Here is an 18,245-nt window from a genome sequence, read left to right as displayed (position 1 = left end):
TCCTGTGCTTCCTTTCTGCAGTGCCGCGCCACAGCGTTGCATCTACAACCCAACAAACACTGTCCCTTGCCAGCCTGATTCGCCAGCCCCAAGACACACACACACCCCTCTGCAGCCCTCTTTTTTCTTTTCGTTCATTCTGCATTCTTTTTGGCCCCCGAACCCCCTGTCGCCAAGTGGTTGGTCTGTCACCGCTGCATGTATGTAACTGGTTGGCCTGCAGTCAAACTAGTGGCCATGGAGGTTAGAGGGAGCGAGGCAAGTGCAAGGACCATAAAATCCCAGCCTTGAGGGTTCGAGATCGGTGAGGAAATCGCTCTTGCTATCGATACAGCTTGAGAGGAACGGAACGTGGAGGGGTGTTGACTGTTTGTTGCGACTGCATCCTCGAAACGTGTTCTTTGTAACTGGGATCGTAGTGTTGTACTGGTGAGGTCAAGAGTAAGTATCCGTACGAAGCACTGAGATGGGCTTCTGCGGTGCCGCACGGGATCGACATACGTTTCTATCCTTGCTCACATGGCAATATGGAAATGAAATATAACTAGGTGTCTTCTCTCGTTGCATATTGATAAACGAATAAACGAGAGAAGACACCTACAAGACCCCAACTCAACATGATCAAGGTCCTAATAGTAGAGACGCAGATGAATCTCCTCCGTCGAGGCATTGCAGCATTTTACATGACTATGATTTACGCCTCTCTGAGTCGCCTAAATTCAAGAGCGTCCCGCCTTGTCCCGGCTGGCAATTTGAACAAATCGTCCGCTTCCTCCGGTTCGTAGGCGATGCCATCAAAGGGTTTTGTCGACGGGCAGGCAGCATACCATTGGTTCCGCGCGCCATCCTAATAACTGGGCATGTCATTCCCGCAAAAGGAAAAAAAAAAACCGGGAGATCTCGGCCGGCACCTGCTGATCTGCATCCGATGCTGGGGCGGTGGGCGGTGGGCGATGCGTTTCCAAGTTGCGCGTTTCTCTGTCGGTGTCTGTTTTGAGAGACTTTGCGGGATATCGTCGAGTTGATCGTGTAACCAGCCCCTGATTGACCGTATATTAATGAACTGCAACTCAACTTGCCATCTACTCCTTACCAGCCACGATTGCGCGCCCCCCAGCCTTCTCAAACACCAATCCGCGGAATGAACAAAGAGATCTGTCCCACTCTCCATCACCACCTGATTTTGCGGCAACTTTAAACAACTCGCAACCAATGGCGAGATTTGGCATAAATTAAACCCCCCCTCCCCATCGCGGTCAACGTATCCCTATTCGGGAATGATGGGAACACCAAGAAAATAGCGCTTCTTCCGCGGCTCGCCATATATACACCACTCAACCTTTTTTGGCTTTTCGAGTCCCCGGCTGGCATAAACACTTCTCAAAGCCACCTTGCTTTGGTCGCGTCCGCCCAAACAAGGAAGCCCGGCGTGACGCGGAACCATTCAAGGGCCTTGGCGATAGCCGGGAGGGTCGTTTATTTACAACACACTCCATTTCGTGGTTGAATATTTTCCTTTTATTGAAAATTTGTTTCATGGTATGGTTTTTGGGCTTGTTTGTCTGGGCATTCTCCACCGAGGCCCGGATCTACCAGTACAAGTTCAGAAGGTCGTGCCGGAGACGCGGCTTTCATTTCTCCCCTGTCCATCTACAACATCAAGGTAAAAAAAAAAGAAAAGAAAATTCTCCGCCGTTGCAGCCCGAGACATTTGGCAACAGGGGTGACAGGGACTGGGCTAGCTACGCTCCGGAGAAGCAAAAACCACGCCACATTCCGATACCGAATCACACCTTGAGGCTCCTTTTTGCCGATCCCCTTCTCGAGTTCGGCACAACTCTTCTCTTCTAAATCCTCCAGTAATGAATGACATGCGCGGCCGGCAGTACCCGTTGTGTTGTGAATGTCGACGAGAGTCTTCCTTCTTTCCGACACTATCGGGGTCATGTCGACATTTCTTCCAAGTTTTGTAGCCAACTCTGTTTCGTCACATAGGGTCGTTTGTAAGAAGACCTGGTCTGGCTCGGACTTGTACTTCCGGCCGGGGTCCGACTCGGCCGTGTGCGACTCGTCTTTCGGCCGTCAGTTGTCACCTTTTCCGCCATTCTTGGCAAGTCTGGCCATGGGGTCCCCTGAATGTTCCATCCTTGTACAGAGCCTCTGTCACTTTGCAAGGGTATCTATTGCAGATGCCGGTGGTGGAATGTTCATCGCCATACTCTCATCAATGGCCTTTCTAAGTGGACAATGTGTAACATAAACATCCGGCAGGCTGCCCAATTATTCACCAGCCATCTAACCTTAGCTGCACCATAGACCCAAGCGCTGTCGAACCATCCATGTACCCTTGATCCAGCAGTATCTGATTGGTATCAATGTAGTTAGGCTCCCGCAGCGTGATGCACTGCAAGAAGTCGGGGAGAGGGTGGTTCGATCTTGCATTCATCTGTCACGAGTCATGGGTGGCAGATGATTGAGAACATCCGGGGGAGGAACGTGTCAATTCTATACGTATTCAAGGGAGCCTTTGACGGGCTCCAAAATATCTAAAAATCACTGAATAGTTGACGCAGAGTACGTGTTAGTGTTAGCGCATTGAGTGTCGATCTCTGGCCCCTCAATAAATTGAGCAACGTCAGCGTTGAAGATGTTCAAGACCATTACCGCTGCAGAACGAGATTCAAACCTATGTGATTTGGTGAGTTTTAGACTGGAACGAGGAGACGTCACGCACATGCACTGATTCACATATGACTTCAGTAAAGAGTGCAGCAAATCAAACTCGCCAGCCAAAAGGTTGCCATGAGTCGTCTCGAGCGTCATTTGATGAAGTGGATAACATTCGGCCGCGCCAAGTGGAAGGCCTTATCCTGGCTGTCCGAATAGTTATGTGGTTTGTCCGAAGCATCTTTCGCCCAACTGTGAAAGAGTGACAATGTATCGATTTCTTCAAGTTGCCAAGGCTAGTACAAAAGCTATTCTGCACGGTGAAATGAAAGGGGATAGAGGGCTGAAGACGGACAAGGATGCTGGCGCGGGTCCCCGGAAGGTGAGAACTGTAATTTGGGCCAAGCTTTTTTTCTTCTTGACCAGAGGTTCGCCCGAAATCCGGCTTGCAGGAAACGGTTTCGCCGGATTTAACAAGGTCCTTGGCCAATTCTGTCAAATTCTGTCAAATTCTGTCACATTTCATCATTCTTAGAAAGTGTAACCCTGCAAGCTCCGTGGTTCCGTCGACGCCGAGTTTGTTCCTTTGACAGAGGAATAGCTTACACGCCGTATTACTAAAAAGACTGGAGTGTAGGTAGCGTCTACTGCAAGCCATGCTGTAGAAATTGTGTGCGAATTGTTCCCATGCTCCGTTTCGAGGCACTACTTTCAAATCTCGCGTGTGGCGGCGGCATGAACTTGCACGCCCCCAACTAAACGAATGTAGATTCTCAACGAGCCAAGGGACACAACTTGCATCCGGGGCTGGCTCCCCGTTCCATGGAAACAAGATGATGCGTGTCAAAGAAAAAAGAAGGCGCGCCGCCGGCGGAGGGGGTGTATGTCAAGCCTGGCGCCATTTGCAACAACAAACATGCACGGATTGGCGTCGGCCTTTTCTGGCAGCCACCGCGCGAAAGCCGAGCATCGAGGCTGGCCGGTGGACAACGTGTTGAAATCAAAGAACCAAGTTTGAAAGCAATCTTGGAATCAAAAGGCTCGGTAGTGCGAGTATGCACACACCCCTCCCCTCCTCCTCCTCCTCCTCCTCCTCCTCTTCCAGTGCCGGTGCCAAAGTTCAACACAAATGCGACGGGCCACGGGCCACGCCGAGTTTGGCAGCTGGCGATAACTCAACTCAGGCCATGCAAATGTGAGCCTGTCCACCCGCCTCTTATTACTATTAGTATACCCCTGATATATACGTACTGCATGAAGCTGTATGCATCATGTTTGCGAGTACTTGACAATTTTTTTTTGCCTTGCATATTCGTATACATGCTTAAAACGGCAACTAGACGAGAGAGGGGTGGGAACGGCCGAAGAAATCTCGCCACTCGGTGAGAACTGAATCGGCTCGTGATTTCTTATTTTTTTTTTGTTGTTCCGCTTGATTCTTCAGCCTCGAGTGGGGGGGGGCGATGGGGGCCCTGGACAAGAGCCCAGCCAGCCAAATGCCTTTCCAAAAAAACTTTGGCCCCCGAGATGCTTGTTTGATACCAGCATCACTCGGGCATGCGTCCGGACCCCTCTTGATGAACTTTGTCACCAAGAAAAACGGCCGAACCCAATGTCCGCTGTCCGCGAAAAAGGACGAGTGAACTCGGGGTCGGAGAGTATACGTGTCGGTGGCTGCATCGAGAACATTTCGAATACCTGGTTCCTCGGCGATGGCAGGCCGGCCAGATTCCTTGGCTTCTCTCTTGTCTTGTTGTTTGTAAGGTAGAGAGCCAAGGGCCAGCGAGCACGCTTGGTGGGGTGAAAGAATTATCGCAACTTGGCCCGTGCATGTTGTATTTTGATGTATCTGGCCCCCCCTATCCCTCAAAATCGATGCTGTCGAGGATAAAGCGGGCTTTCGAGGCATATAGACTTGCACACCTTCAGCTCGAGGCTGAGACTGTCGTTTGCAAGCAAGTGTGGTGGCGGTGGTGATGCACGGAGAGCGAGCTGAATGAGGGGAGATTTGCTGCTGAGGGTTGTGTTTGCTCTGCACCGCAGTGGATCTTGGACTTGCAGCGACGCCCAGGATTTGCTGGAGCGAGCTGGAGCGAGCTGGAGCGAAAGAAAGGGTGCTAATTGCAGATAGATGAATGGAAAGCTGGGCAAAGGAAGCCATCCTTATTCTGCATCTCCATATCTCCATGCTGGTGGTGGTGTTTTTGCTCAACAGCCTTCCAAGGAATGATGGGTAGGTAGTACGTCGACTGCTCTCCTGGCCACAAAGCAGTTGTTGATTAATTTGCTCCTTCTCCTTTCATCTATCCTTCGGTACAGATTAGTCCTTGCTCGCTTCTACCGTGTCTGCTACCGTGTCTGGCGATATTAGTCACCACCCACCTTGTCCGGCCAGCTCGTTCCGACAAAACCAGCATGCATGGTCTACAGCCGGTTTGACATTTAGTACCTTTTCTTGAAAAAGCAATTTGTTTTCCAGAAGAACAAAAGAACAAAAGAAAACCATGAACAAGTCAACAATTTTTTCCAAATGGCCTCGACATGAATAATCCGCAGTGGAACCTGGCCTGACTTTCCACCCCTCCCTCATCCGTCAACTTGCTTCCTTTGGGGAAGCCGCACAGCTTTCACTTCTCCATCGTTTCACGGCCGGAGCCGCGGAATCATCGTTTAGTAGTGGGTTTTGCAAAGGGGGGGCGGCGGAACCCGGAAACTTGTTCTTTTGGGGATTTTTAGGCGAGCAAAAGAGCGTACTCCATGGCGTGCTTCCGCGGCAAAGCTCCCCTCTTCCAACCGAGTCCATCTCTGCTTTCCTCTGCATCCTAGAATTGAAACGATAGATGGTTGAATGGGGTTACTTTTCGACAACAATGGGGGCATGGACAAATGACGTAGATGGACTGGGCTGGCCACGCTATCCGCCGGTGTGGCGTTTTGAGCAATGGCGAAAGCCAACGTGGTGCGGCCAACGCAGCCATGAACCTTGCGAAATCTAACACTAACCTACGTTGAGAGAAGGCAAAGAAAGGGTCTTGCAACAATGTACGGTGCCTCTTACACGAAAGCCTATGTTTTATGGGCTCCTATCCTACCTATCCTATCCTGTCCCGTTACCACCTATGCCAGATCGATCCATTTCCCGGTAACTAGCCGTCGCTTCTGAGAAGCACTGATAACATTGTCTACCTATATATCCAAGCAAAGGCAGCTGGTCCCTGTTTTTGTCCGAGCGGTTTATTTACACAGATTCCTATAGTCTCTGCACACCCCCAGATAAGATGCGATTGATGTCTCTCAGCTTGTCTCCGTCTTGGCACCCCCCTCCCCTCCCGGTCTCCCGTATTTCCGTATTCTCGTGCGCGAGAAGCGAGCGGAGCTCAAGAATGAAATAAGTGAATATAAAAATAAATAATCAATTCAGAGTTTCATGGTGAGACTTGCATAGACGACTTGCTTTTGGCCCGGGTCGATGGGCGGGGACTTGGGCACCAGATGCCGCACGGGCTTGCTGCTGCGAGCTTCGATGCAAGTTGGCCGATCCGTCCTGTATTACGACGGCTCGTTTCCGGACAAGAGTGACGACAAGCGTAGTGTCCGGCTGAGAAGCCTTGCGCCAACTTGGTTACCGAACCAACTCGAGTACCAAAGCAACAGCTTGGGCTTGCGGGCTTGCGGGCTTGCGGGCTTGAGGCAAGGTTTAATCCATGCACCCAACTTGCTCTGTCCAGCATACAAGGAAAACTTGACGCGAGAACGGAGTATAGGCGAATTGCATTCCCCCGCGTCTCCTCTTTTTTCTTCTTCCTAAACACCACGTTGTGATTTTGTTTGCGCTACTCTCACAGCCTAGCTGAGGGTGCCCTGTTGGTCCCCCGAAAGTATCTGCGAGGACAAGACGAGTTTTGGTGTTTTTGTGCATTAGTATTTAGTAGTTTGTACGGATACAAAATGATGTAACGGCCCCATGGTAGCAGGGGTCTCGGACATTGATGTTTGCGAGACAGAAAGACATTACAGCTGAGGCGGACGTTGCGACGGCATGGAGCTCATGTTGCTCATCAACGTTGTCTTTTTACTTTTACCTTTTATTTCCAGAATTTTAAGCTGTCATTGCCGTGTATTTCCTCCCCAATCTACCGAGCACAAGCCAGTCAAGGTCCTGGTGACCAGCCTCACCTGTCTCCATCTTCCACGATAGGATAGTAAATGCGACAAACCACAACCACAGCCCATCAAAATCGGACCCCCTTTCTGTCACCGTCCCTTAGTTTGCAGTCACCTCTGCATGAGGGCGTCTTGCCACACACACTCTCCAAGTCGCTGCCTCGCTCCGTCGTCCTCACCGGTTGTGGTCTCGTGTCCTTGTCAACACACCCTCTCTCTCCCTCTTGCACATTTCCACGGCGTGAGTCCTCAACTAGCTTCCTATCGAACAAATGATGCACAATGGACGGACTGCGCCGGCCTCGGTGGCACAAGTTGCAGAGTGGCAGAGACGCTGGTTCAGCCCAGCCCGCCCGTTCCGTGGCATGGGTGGCGGCGGCCTACCGTCATTGGCCAGCGTACCATGTGCTATTTACAGAGCGGGGACCCCTTCTCAACTTCTCTCAGCCCAGGCGGGCACGCACGCTGATCCCTCTCTTCGCTCCTCACGGCGAGACCCTGTCTTGTCTCTGGCCGCCCCTCCCACACCCATCTTCCCCCCTCATAGCCCTTGTCGATCAGGCATTCTCGGCACCCACCATCTCGGACTATGCTGTTCTTGGCATACGGCATAACCGCCCACGTCAGTGATGGCTTGTCCAGCATCACGGTGCAACGAAGAGACAAGGGAAACAATCGCTTGCGCTCGTGGTGCGACTGGTAAAATCTGCTAGTCTATCTATCGTGCGTGCGCAAGTCCAAAAAAAGGGGGAAACCGCTCCGAGGAGTAAAGGAAGAGAATAGATCAGCATTCGAGATCCATAAGGTACAAAAGAGTAGCTTTGCAGGTCCAAACAATGGAAAATATATACTCCAAACAATATATCCTCGTCGGACAAAAAACATAAAAATTCGCCATGCCAGAAATCCATATAAAATATGGTGAACAAACCCGTCAAGTCGTTTCCAGGGACTTGCTTCTACCAATAAACGCCAAGTGTATTCCAGTGTCTTTTAAATCCCCCCAAAAAACCATCTTGCTTGTGCGGGGGGTCCGTGAAGGCCGTTTTTTTCGCTGTGCGCCTCGGAAATGTCGAGAGGGAAGAGGAGGAGAGTCGTAAAACGGAGTAGAGAAGGAGGCGGAAGCGGTAATATGGACAAGTTGCCCTCAGTGGCTCCCCCGAGCAAATAAAGTATATATCCTCATCGAACGACAAGGTGTGTGAATTTACTGGGAGAGATGACCCATCATAGCGGGCGAACCGGGCATGGACAGCGGCGTGGTCGGGTACTCGAATCCAGTCTCGGAGCAGGCCGCAGACTCATACGAGTGTGACAGAGGAGGCGTCTGAGCTCCGAGTCAGTACATTGCGTTGACATGGCTGGGGTGTCGCGAGCCCGCGTCTTTCCTCAGGGGAAGAGGGGCTGCTGTCTCGGCAGACTCACGTTGGGAGCGTTGGGAGAAGCACCGTAGTGGCTCATGTCCAGCGCCGAGGGGCCAAACGAGTAATTGAAATAGCTGCCGAGGCCGTCGTCACCAGAGAAGCTTTCGCGCTTAAAGGGATCGGTGAAGTGAGTGGCGGCCGGCATGACGCCGGGGAGAGACGACGTCATGTAGCCGGTCGAGTAGGGCTCGCCGGCGCTGATGGTCGGGTATGGCTGCGCAGCTCCGTATGGTTGGAGAAGCAAGTCATCAGAGGGGTAGGGAGTGTAGGAAGAGAACATGGGCGGCGAGGGTCCCCGCTCGCGGTCGTCAAAGGAGCCGGTAAAGACAAAGTCGTCGGAGCCGTCGAGCGAGGGCGAGTACTGGTGGGCGGGTTTGCTGGGGATGGAGATGGCGGCGGTCGTGGCCTTGGTGGCCTTGGGCGACTTGCTGGTGGAGGTGCGCTTGGTGACCTTGTGTGAGGTGCTCGAGGTGCTCGAGGGGCTGGTGACGGAGGTTTTGTCAGTTTCACCGTCGTCGGACGAGCCAGCGCGGCGCTCCAGGTCTTCCAGGCGACGCTTGAGCTTCTTGCCTGCAAGGGGTGTTAGTGTTGCTGTTCAGTAGTGCGCGCGCGTGCATCAACGAGGCCGGGCGAGTCGCGGGCTTCGTGCCGTGTCACGTACGGTAGTTGCGCTGAGCAATACGGTTCTGGATTCTGCGGCGCTCTGCCAGGTCGGAAATCTTGGTCCAGTCCTCGTCAGGAAGAGCGGAAGAGCTAAAGGCGCTGCTGGTGCCGTGGGTAGAGTATTGTCTGGGGGCGGCCTGCTGAGGCACAGCGTACATGTACGCTTGTTGTTGAGGCATGGCGGCGTAGACAGACATGTTGTGTATGTGAAGTGGGTGTGTGAGGGAGAGGGAGAGAGAGCTGGGGAGCTGGAATAGCTAAAGTACTTTGGCGGATGAGTGTGGCCAGAATAGAGTGAGTAGAGTGAGTAGAGTAGAAGATGGGAAAGACGGTCGTCTTATATGTTTCTTCTTGGCAGAGGAGAAAAAGATCGGGAAATCGCTTGAGAGTTGAGATTGATAGAGATGGTAGGGCGAGATCCTTCAAGCCATGTGGGAGAGGCGGTACATTTAAATATCTCGTGGACATTGGAAGTGGTCCAGAGAAGAAGTATGGTGTGCCCCCAGGCTGGGACGGACATGAGGTGCCTCCACCACACATGGCAGGTCGGTGCCAGGGCCACTCCCCCCCCCCCCGGTAAGACATACTAGAGAGTGATTCGTAGAGGGACACCTCGCCGGCGGAAGAGACAAGGCTGCTTTGGACCGGGGGAGGGGGGCGGCGACAAGTGAGGTCGGGGGGGAGGGTGTGTCGAGCAGGGAGAGCGAGAGAGAGAGAGAGGGAGAGAGAGTGGAGGTGGACCAAAGAATGTCAACTGCCTGCCGTGGACGCTAAGCCGGGTGATGAACCTGATGGATAGTTGATGGTGGTGGTGGTGGTGTCCCTCGACGGGGAGTGGAAGAAGGCGAAGAAGAAGATGAGAAGAAGACGAGGGTGTGCGGATTATGACAAAGGCGTGTGGTGTGGTCTGTGGTCTGATGGAAAGCCAAAAGGAAAAAATGCAGTTGGTGGATTTAGCAGAGCGAGTGCTAAAAAGCGGATCAGAGGTACCTGAAGAGCGAAAAGATGTCAGGGGGGTCGGGACGGGCGGTCCAACTTGGTCCAGTACGAAGTACTCTGTAATACGGATAGCCTACACCCACTGTACCACCAGCTGGTACTAGTAGGTGCCTGCACCGGGGAAAAGGGCGAAAGGGCGAGAGTTGGCGGCCGGCAGAAGGCACCTAGGTACCTGCCACCAGGCTATCGGGGGGCGTGAAAGATGCACACCACCACAGAAGGACCGCCTAAAATCACACCCATTTCCCGCTCGCCGTCGCCTGGGGGGCTCTCTCTGGTGCATATCGACAGGGGGTATGGGGGTTCCCAGACTATCCGTAACTACTAAGAACTTGGACGTTTAACGACAAGGGAAAGGCGCCGTGCTGGATCGGGGGCGGTCCACTTGGCGGTTACCGTCCTACTACAAGTACCTTTTTGCCGACTGATGAGGGGGGGCGGAATTTGCCCATATTGTGTGCTCTGATAGCGACTCCCACTGCCTCTGCTTCGCTGCTTTGCTCTCTTTGCTGCTGTCCCTTCTAAATGGCATCGCGCGGCGGATGTATTTTCCAACTCTCATGTCTATAAAAAAAAATCACAATAATATATGCAGCAACGGAAGAGCCAAATGCATTCCTGTAATTTCAAACACATCAAAAAAAAAAGGAAAGAAGAAAAGAAAAAAAAATCAATAAACAGACCAGCCCACTGCCCTACTATCCCGTCCCCGTCTCCGTCCGTTTCCCGACTTCAACAACCCATCGAACTCGATTCCACCTCGACCAAAATAGGTCTCAACTCGGTCCTCGTACACTTCGTGGCGTTTTGTATACTGCATAGTTATCTTCCAAATAAATTTCTTCTCCATCTTCATATTGTATACCGTAAACAGCACAACAGCCCAGTGGCGTTCCCGTCCCAAATATCGTTGCCTGCCTAGGGCCCTTTTGGCTGCTGGCCCGCGGCGCCTCCGCCCCCAGCTGACGCCGTCGCGACGCCGCCGCCGCCGCCGCCTCGCCCCGGACCTTGCATCCCGAACCAGCAAATAGTTTCATCGGTGGCTTGCACGGCTCCCGAGCGCAGACAATTCTTTCTTCTATTTACTGCTTGATTCCATTCCCTTTTCATTTCCAGTTTACCAGGTCCCTCCCCGATGCCGTAGTCTTATGCCAGCTGTTAAGGACCATCCCACAATATACGGGGGATCAAGACCCGCCAACCCGGCACTCGCTGGCCGCGGAGTAGGTCCAGATTCGAATCCCGGTTTTTTTCTCTGTTCCTCGCCAACTTGATGAATTTTTCTCGTTTGGTTTCTTTATCGGTTCTTGTCCGTGGCCCCCTTGGTTCTCGCCTGGGGCAGATTGCAGTTATGAACAAGCCCACTAATAAACCCCCGTGGATCAATGGCATCGAGGCTGTGTCTCCCCAAAATACATAGTCCTATACTGTAACAGAATGAATCTTGCGCGAGTCCAGGTCACTAAAATACAGAAGATTAAAGTGGAATAGGGAACCTGGTCCATTCCGATTGAACGAACCTGGCGCATCTTCAGCCAGGGCGGTGCTGCTGGCTAGTGCAGGGCCGGCAGGGCTGTTCCAAATTGGGGTACCCGCCGACATGGCCGTTTGCTTGTCTGTGCTGCGAGACAAGTCTCTCTTCCTTTCTCATTTTCGGGACTTCATCATGAGATTTGGAACAGAAAAAACTCGTTTATCATAACCGCCGGACGCACACCCCTCTTCTGGCCCGCCCTATGAAAGCGACGGCCTGTACAACCGATGAGGCGAAACCGGTCGGGCCAGTGTGCATGCCAAGCATGATAGGCCTGCCTCTCTTACCCCATGTCACTATACCAATAATAAACCCAATCTTGCCGGCGTTATTGCGTCGTCTCTTGTATTATACGTCTCGTCTCGGACTTGATCCGTAAAAAAGAGGCTGCTCCAATGCCGAATTGGCCATGGTGCGGTGTTAGCTCGGAATATGGCGCTGCAAAGTCCGCCTGCGAAGGGCAGGCAGGCAGGCAGGCAGGCAGGCAGGCAGGCAGGCAGGTAGGGGCCCTCGCCGTACATGCGCATGTTCCGCCTCATTGTACACATACAAGCCGATCAAGAGTCACAAACGCAAGGCTAATCAATGGGGAAGGATGGAATGTTCTTCTGCATGCGCGGCGTGCATGTAGGGTTTCACGACATGAGCTTGGTATTATCCGGTCGTCTCTCAACTGGCTCCTCCCTCCCCCCCCTTCTGTTCAGGTCAGTCACAGGCCGCCCGCGCCCTTGGGGTTGTGTGTGCCCCAGCGAACAAGCTCAATTTTACGCCTGGCAGCCAAACGCACGCACAACCGACGCCCTGCCTGAGCTATAATGCAATACCACCGAGTATCACAATCACTTTTATTGTATTTTATTCTGGGGTTTTTCTGCCACCGCGCAGAAGCCAGAAACAAAGCCGCCGTGTAACACTGCATCTTCAGCTTGATACGCCATGCCTCCATGTTCATGTGCCTTGGCCGTTGGGCCCAATCACTGCCTTTCATGACTCTACTACTTTAGTAGGTAGGTACCTACGGTACCTACCTACCTACACCTAGGTGGTTAGTAGGTATTGACTGTTGACAGCACACCACCATTGCTTGGTCAGGACGCTGCTATTTTGGTCCTCGCCTTACCAAGCGATAGCCGGCCTGTCTCCTCCCTCTCTCCTCCTCCACCAATATTCTCAGTCTTGCTAACTATTGCCTGATCCACCGCCCATTTCGGGGCAGGGCACAAACCCGCCCAGGTGGACTCGTGACCGGCCGTATTCTCTCCTTCTCTCCACCACTCACCACGCACCACTCACCACCACAGGACCCCCCAGACAGGGCGTATTTGCCCATTCTTGCTTTCCCAATGTTCATGCACGCGGCGATAATTGCTGCCAGACGTGGACGTTGCGCCAAAGGGCTGCATTCAACACCACATCATGGTCAACCGACCCCCCGGTCCTTGTCCAAACCTGCATGAGCCTCGTTCAACCATCCAACCACGAATCGTCGTTTACCGCAACGGGAAACTGTCGGCAACATCTCTTTGCATCTCGGAGCTTCGCCGTGGATACTCAACTACCCTGCTTGCGTACGTAGCCAGGTAGCCGCCTACTCTCTGCCAGATTCGCGTCTGCTTTTCGCATCTCGGACTTGGTGCCAATGCGAGGTACGTACCCCTCCTTGGTCAACCCCAACGCAGGCCCTTCATCAGTATGTACCACAGCACCTCCAGTCGTCCTGTGGCCATTATCACGAACAAGGCTTCGCTCCCACTAAAAGAAATCTTGCCCAAGGTCCATTATCCAACCTCTAGTCCACCATTACCCGCATTGACTATGAGGTGTTTGCTAGCGAAGTCCGTAATAGCCTCCGGCAACATAGAGCCGAGCACTAGGTCGTCGATTTGCCCCCCCGCGGATCACGCTCCTACCGACACGGACGGCCAACTGATGAAGAGTATTTCTCCATCATCTGCAATAATGGCGTGTATTTACATGTCAATCGCCCCAATGCCCATTGCTAGCCTCGTCGCAAACTCAGTTCCTCTTCCGTTGGCTGCGGAGTCCGCCAATCAGTATGACTACTATATCCGTACGGATACATACTCTCTCTCGTATGCGTTCGTTCAAACACATATTATATGCAACATCTCTTATCCCCCCATAATCCCACGTTTCGGGTTCTCGGATATCGGCATTACAGAAACCTGGTTTGAGTTGCTCCATGCTTTTGGTCGTTCTCTGCTTTCCTCTCCCATCTTACTCAGCTGCCGCGCGCGCAAGCCGGACGTATGCGAGTGTGGTTACCCCACGTACGAATTACCGTCGACAGCGTTGCACCGAACCCTGGAAAAAGAAGACGGGATAAGCATGTTTAGTTTGTCGATGCAGGCATGCATGCATGCACTTGGACCTACGCGCGCGCGCAATCAAGAAAAGCAATCGTTCCGTAGCCTAAAAGGGTCCTGCTGGGTTCACCTTGGATGCATTCTTGCATCCTCCTGGACATCGGTTGACGCGGATTTAACAGCAGAGGTACCCGGTGCACGGCGCGCAATGGGGGCCACGGGACAGACCACACTAGGAACGATCGTCCAAGCCCAACATCTGCACCCCCCCTCCTCCCCCCCGCGGTGAGTAGAGGTGGACCGAATGGGCGTCGGTGACTCTACGTTGGACGTGGCGAGCACCCAGGCCCAGAGATAACAAGAAACAAGAAAGAGGCTCTGGTATGTGCCTCAGAACAAACACATTTGACCGAAACAGTACATGGCCGAAAGCAAAGACGCAAGCCGCATGGTGCGCGTGCGTTGTTGTCTCTGCCCCTCCAAGCCAAGGTGTGCGCCTCAGCGGCAAGACACGCATGTTCAGCCTCTTGGCTTTGGCTACTGGCCGCCGTGGGCTGAGCCGCTGATCCCATGTACAGACAAGTTCTGTTGTTCCGGGCGCCCAGGTGGTATTTTTGGCAGCATAAAACTCGTACAAACGGTCGATCACCAGACCATGTAATCTCTACTCTCAGCCTTATTCGCCTGTTGTGCGACGATTCCCTCTGCCTCTTGTTCCGAGACTCTGTTTGCTGAGTTTGCTGGGAAAAGAAGGGCCAGGTTCAACTTTTACTGAGTCCATACTATCACAAACAGGCTAGGTTCACCAAAGTAACAATTTAGTCTGATGCGAAAGCCGTTGTGGCTGGAATCCTTCCCGATTGCAGAACGCTTCATGTCGGCCATCCGCCCATGTTCCAGGCGGTCGCTGAACGACGGCCGCTTTTTGTCTAGTTACAGTTCTTCAGCCCCCAAATGAAACGTGCGGATCAGAGGGGAGCAAAAAAAAAAAAGGGTTCCCGAAAGTCGGGCAAGCCACAGTGCCCTAGCATTAGTCTGGTTACATGACTGTCGAATGACGGCGCAGCTTGGACGAGCTGCTGCGCAGGTTGCAAATGCTGCATTGACCGCGCATAATCTGCTGAAGCCCTACAGGGTTCTTAATTAAGGCCAAGGCGGAATTTGTAGAATGATTCCAACGCATGATAACTATGTATATTCTGCCTTTGCTCGTTTATCCGTGTTGTGGCTAGCGTGACGATGGATAGATTTGATCCCTGGTAGGGCGGGCGGTCACGGGCGTCGAGAAGCTTTGCGTTGCTTTGCTCGCCTCACCTGGGGGCCTCAAGGCGAGAGGGGTGGCACACAGACGTACCGCAACCTTGCTTGGGCTTGCCTTGGTTGGGGATTGATTCCGTTCGCCTGGCTGGGAAGCCTCAGCTGCGTCAAATCTTGCAGAGGGCGTACAGTAGAGTTGTCTTTGCCATGTCTAAGTCGGATTCTTTGGTTACTGGGCACATTCAGGGGAGCAAACATCCCGGACATGAATGACGCCCGCGTAACTAGCAAATGACAGTCCAGATCACAAACCACGAGATGGGTGACACTGGAAAGCTTGGCTCTTGACCGAGTTCGACTATGCTATTCTGTGTAGCTCGCTGTCTTTCGGCGGGCGCATTTGGCTAGGGGCACCAGCAAAATCAGAGGCGCTGTATGGACGGCCTTGTTTATGCCGGTGCTATCTTATCGACTGCAACCCCCAAAAAGCTTGTCACTGACGGCGCCGCCGGTGTTCACCATTGGCATCTCTCACTCGGCCGGCAGCAGCAAGACAAAACAAAAGCGGGCTTGAGTGCGAGCGTAGTCTCATTGGCTGTTGTACACGAAACCCCGTCTTTAGGCCTCTTTTTTGAATCATGGTTGTATGGGATTCCTCTCTCTTCACAAGCAGGGATGGGCAACGTGCGGCAGAAGCAACTTGACGCTACATTTGCTACCAAACAGTGTCGCGTCGTGGAGGCTCAAGTCGCCAGTCTAGATTCACTTACATATGGGTTTAGACACAACGTGCTGCTTCGATCTTATTCACCGACTCGACAAGTATTATCCCAATACCAATACGCTCTACACGTGTCACACGATATAGTACCCCAGTTTCTAGTGTCGGTCAGTGTCGGTCTAGTTTATGAATACGGCATCGCATTTCCATTTTGCCACAGAGGTCGATACGACCTGTACAGGTACGGGAATTCGAGGCGGTACGGAATTCGTTTTCTAGCCAAGTCGACTCCTGTTGGTGTCCATCGGTATCATCGTGCGGGCAAAACCAAGCATTGACAGCAAGATATGTACTAATTCAGAACAGCGCTGGTGGATATTAATACAATGCTCGCCACCTTGTCAAGCAAAAGCCGTTGTCGAAACAAAAGGCGACTCTTCAACTCCGTACTATATCAAACCTCCAATTCGCACATTCAGTCCAAATTCGGATCTCCCCCAACCGCAGCCGGCAATGCCGGTGGAGGGAGGGCACGACGGGACAGCAGATGGGGGCCGGCCGCAAGGCGGACGAGGGATAAAACAGGAAGCATCAACTCGATGATTGGTCCACCGAATTCGTTTATTTGAGATTTCGTGAACCAAGAAACCTACTTGCGAATGGCCCTCGGAGCTAAGCTGGCACCACTAACAGGTTCACGCTAAGCCACTGCCTGGGATATGTTAGTGCCAAGGAAAAACGCTTCGACCTTGACGGTGCAACTACTAACCCGACCGCCGAATACTAAGTAAATGAGGGGTGGAAGCACTGGCCTTGTGGCGGGGAGGCTGTGAAGAGAAGTCGGTTACCGGGGACCATTGAACAGCCAAAAGTCAGTGCCATTGCCCGAACAAACCACGAGGCGAAATAGGGCGACCTCCACTTAGAAGGGGGGGAGGGTTCCCAGTTCGTTCGTTTATACTTGCCTGCCGCCATTTTGTTAGTGTCTACGCTGGTGCCGTGGCAGCTTGCTAACCCGCGCCGGATTTATACAACTCTTTGCACGTGGGCAGCTTCACACGCACGACAAACTTGTTCAGGGATTGGCACAGCGAGGCTGTCGCCACTGCTACCCTCTCACCTTCGCTCCGATACCCCTACCACCGGCAAGGCGAGCGATGAAACGCGCAGCGCAATCTGGGATTCCGGATGTCGCTGCAGCCTGTCCGTGGTCCTCCCTGGGACGAAGACCACTACCCTGGGCCCGGCACTCGAGATAATAGAGCTCCATTATGATGCGCGGCTTTGCGTGCCCACCCTCATGACAACGGGGGGTTGGTGATTTGGAACCCCCCACTAACGCAGCTATCGCAACCTGGTTGAGTTTTCGTTTTTGCATGTGGTTTTTCTGTTTGGTAGAGTTTCTGGATTATTTTGGCAACAATAGTGAAATGACCAGAGCAAGCCACGCCATCATCTGTTACGATATCATGCTGCCTGGCCCCTCTCGGTGGCGCCACTATTACCTATCCGTACAGGAACTATCTGCTCTCCGTCCGGCGCGATTCGGGTGTCGGCGTGCGATGTCGTGTATACCCGTTTTTCTGCTTCCCCCATCTGGCATTTCGTCTCTAGCTACGAGACTAGAAGCGTAGCGTATCCTCCATGTACTGGAGAATCGCAGCTAATTTGTAGAGTTGGAGCAGACTACAAAAATCGACTTCGCCAGAGGACAGCTCTTCGTGACAAGAGCTCCGAGGAATTCTACGGACATAGAAGAAACATGCAGTGATATTGTGGTAATGGGGAACGGCAGGGACGCGGCATGTCATATGTCCAACTAGAATAGGACTGATAAGAGTTAGCACAGAGTGTGACCAAGGAAATAACAAGTCATTACATGTACAAGATCCGTGTAAGTGGTCGAGCAGCTATCACAGGGGAACAAGAACCCATCAGATTAAGATGTGAATGTCATCCGCAAAGCATGTATTAGTAAACTCAGTCGGAGTAGCGTCAGTGGCCAAGCGACGGGGAGCAAAGCTTGCCCAACAAACAAGAGTAGAAGCAAAGCACGTTGCGCACGTTGCCATGGAGTGACGTCGTTGGCAAGAGAGTTTCGGATGCGTCCAAGACCAGATACTACGCCGACACACAGACAAGTTGGCCCTGTGTGGCAGGCATAACAATAACAGGTGTGCTGGGGCTGGGCGGGCAGACATGGGGAGCGGGTGGGCGCGAACAACAGCAAGGAGAAACGCAAATTCCGCCAACAGCGGGAAGCGGTGGCGTTGTTCCCCTTGACCTTGAGCGAGCCCCAAGCAACACTGACTGTGTGGTCCTGGTTTCTGTCGTTTACCCAAAAGGGAAAATGCCGGGGGTGCGGGCAGGGCGGGGTGACGGGGCGAAGATACTAGGGGAGAGACTAGACCAAGAATCAATGTGTAATAATAGTAGCAATTGTGGCATAAATACGGCAGGCGTATTTCACGTGGCTCATCGGCGGAGGC

The 18,245-nt window shown here is 52.8% G+C and overlaps 4 protein-coding genes across 4 annotated transcripts; 2 read left to right on the top strand and 2 right to left on the bottom strand.

The window, feature by feature from the left end:
- Positions 1-2,935: 2,935 nt before the first annotated feature.
- Positions 2,936-3,685, top strand: CCM_00339 (uncharacterized protein; the record flags this gene model as incomplete). Its single annotated transcript, XM_006665499.1, has 2 exons — positions 2,936-3,049; positions 3,437-3,685. The coding sequence occupies 2 exons, from the start codon at positions 2,936-2,938 to the stop codon at positions 3,683-3,685; spliced, it is 363 nt and encodes a 120-aa protein (XP_006665562.1).
- A 318-nt stretch (positions 3,686-4,003) lies between these two features.
- On the bottom strand, positions 4,004-4,828 carry CCM_00338 (uncharacterized protein; the record flags this gene model as incomplete). The annotated part of the gene is made up of 1 exon (XM_006665498.1): positions 4,004-4,828. The coding sequence occupies one exon, from the start codon at positions 4,826-4,828 to the stop codon at positions 4,004-4,006; it is 825 nt and encodes a 274-aa protein (XP_006665561.1).
- Positions 4,829-8,038: 3,210 nt separating this feature from the next.
- CCM_00337 (uncharacterized protein) lies at positions 8,039-9,097 on the bottom strand (the record flags this gene model as incomplete). Its single annotated transcript, XM_006665497.1, has 3 exons — positions 8,039-8,158; positions 8,257-8,825; positions 8,917-9,097. 3 exons carry the CDS (start codon positions 9,095-9,097, stop codon positions 8,039-8,041), a joined length of 870 nt encoding a protein of 289 aa, XP_006665560.1.
- Positions 9,098-12,867: 3,770 nt separating this feature from the next.
- Positions 12,868-14,344, top strand: CCM_00336 (uncharacterized protein; the record flags this gene model as incomplete). The annotated part of the gene is made up of 4 exons (XM_006665496.1): positions 12,868-13,023; positions 13,054-13,097; positions 13,164-14,063; positions 14,197-14,344. 4 exons carry the CDS (start codon positions 12,868-12,870, stop codon positions 14,342-14,344), a joined length of 1,248 nt encoding a protein of 415 aa, XP_006665559.1.
- Between the last annotated feature and the right edge of the window lie 3,901 nt (positions 14,345-18,245).

This window comes from Cordyceps militaris (assembly GCF_000225605.1).
Source record: "Cordyceps militaris CM01 unplaced genomic scaffold CCM_S00001, whole genome shotgun sequence".
Taxonomy (NCBI): Eukaryota; Fungi; Ascomycota; class Sordariomycetes; order Hypocreales; family Cordycipitaceae; genus Cordyceps; species Cordyceps militaris.
The sequence above is the reverse complement of the archived record's forward strand: the minus strand, read 5'-3'. Positions and strand labels throughout refer to the sequence as shown.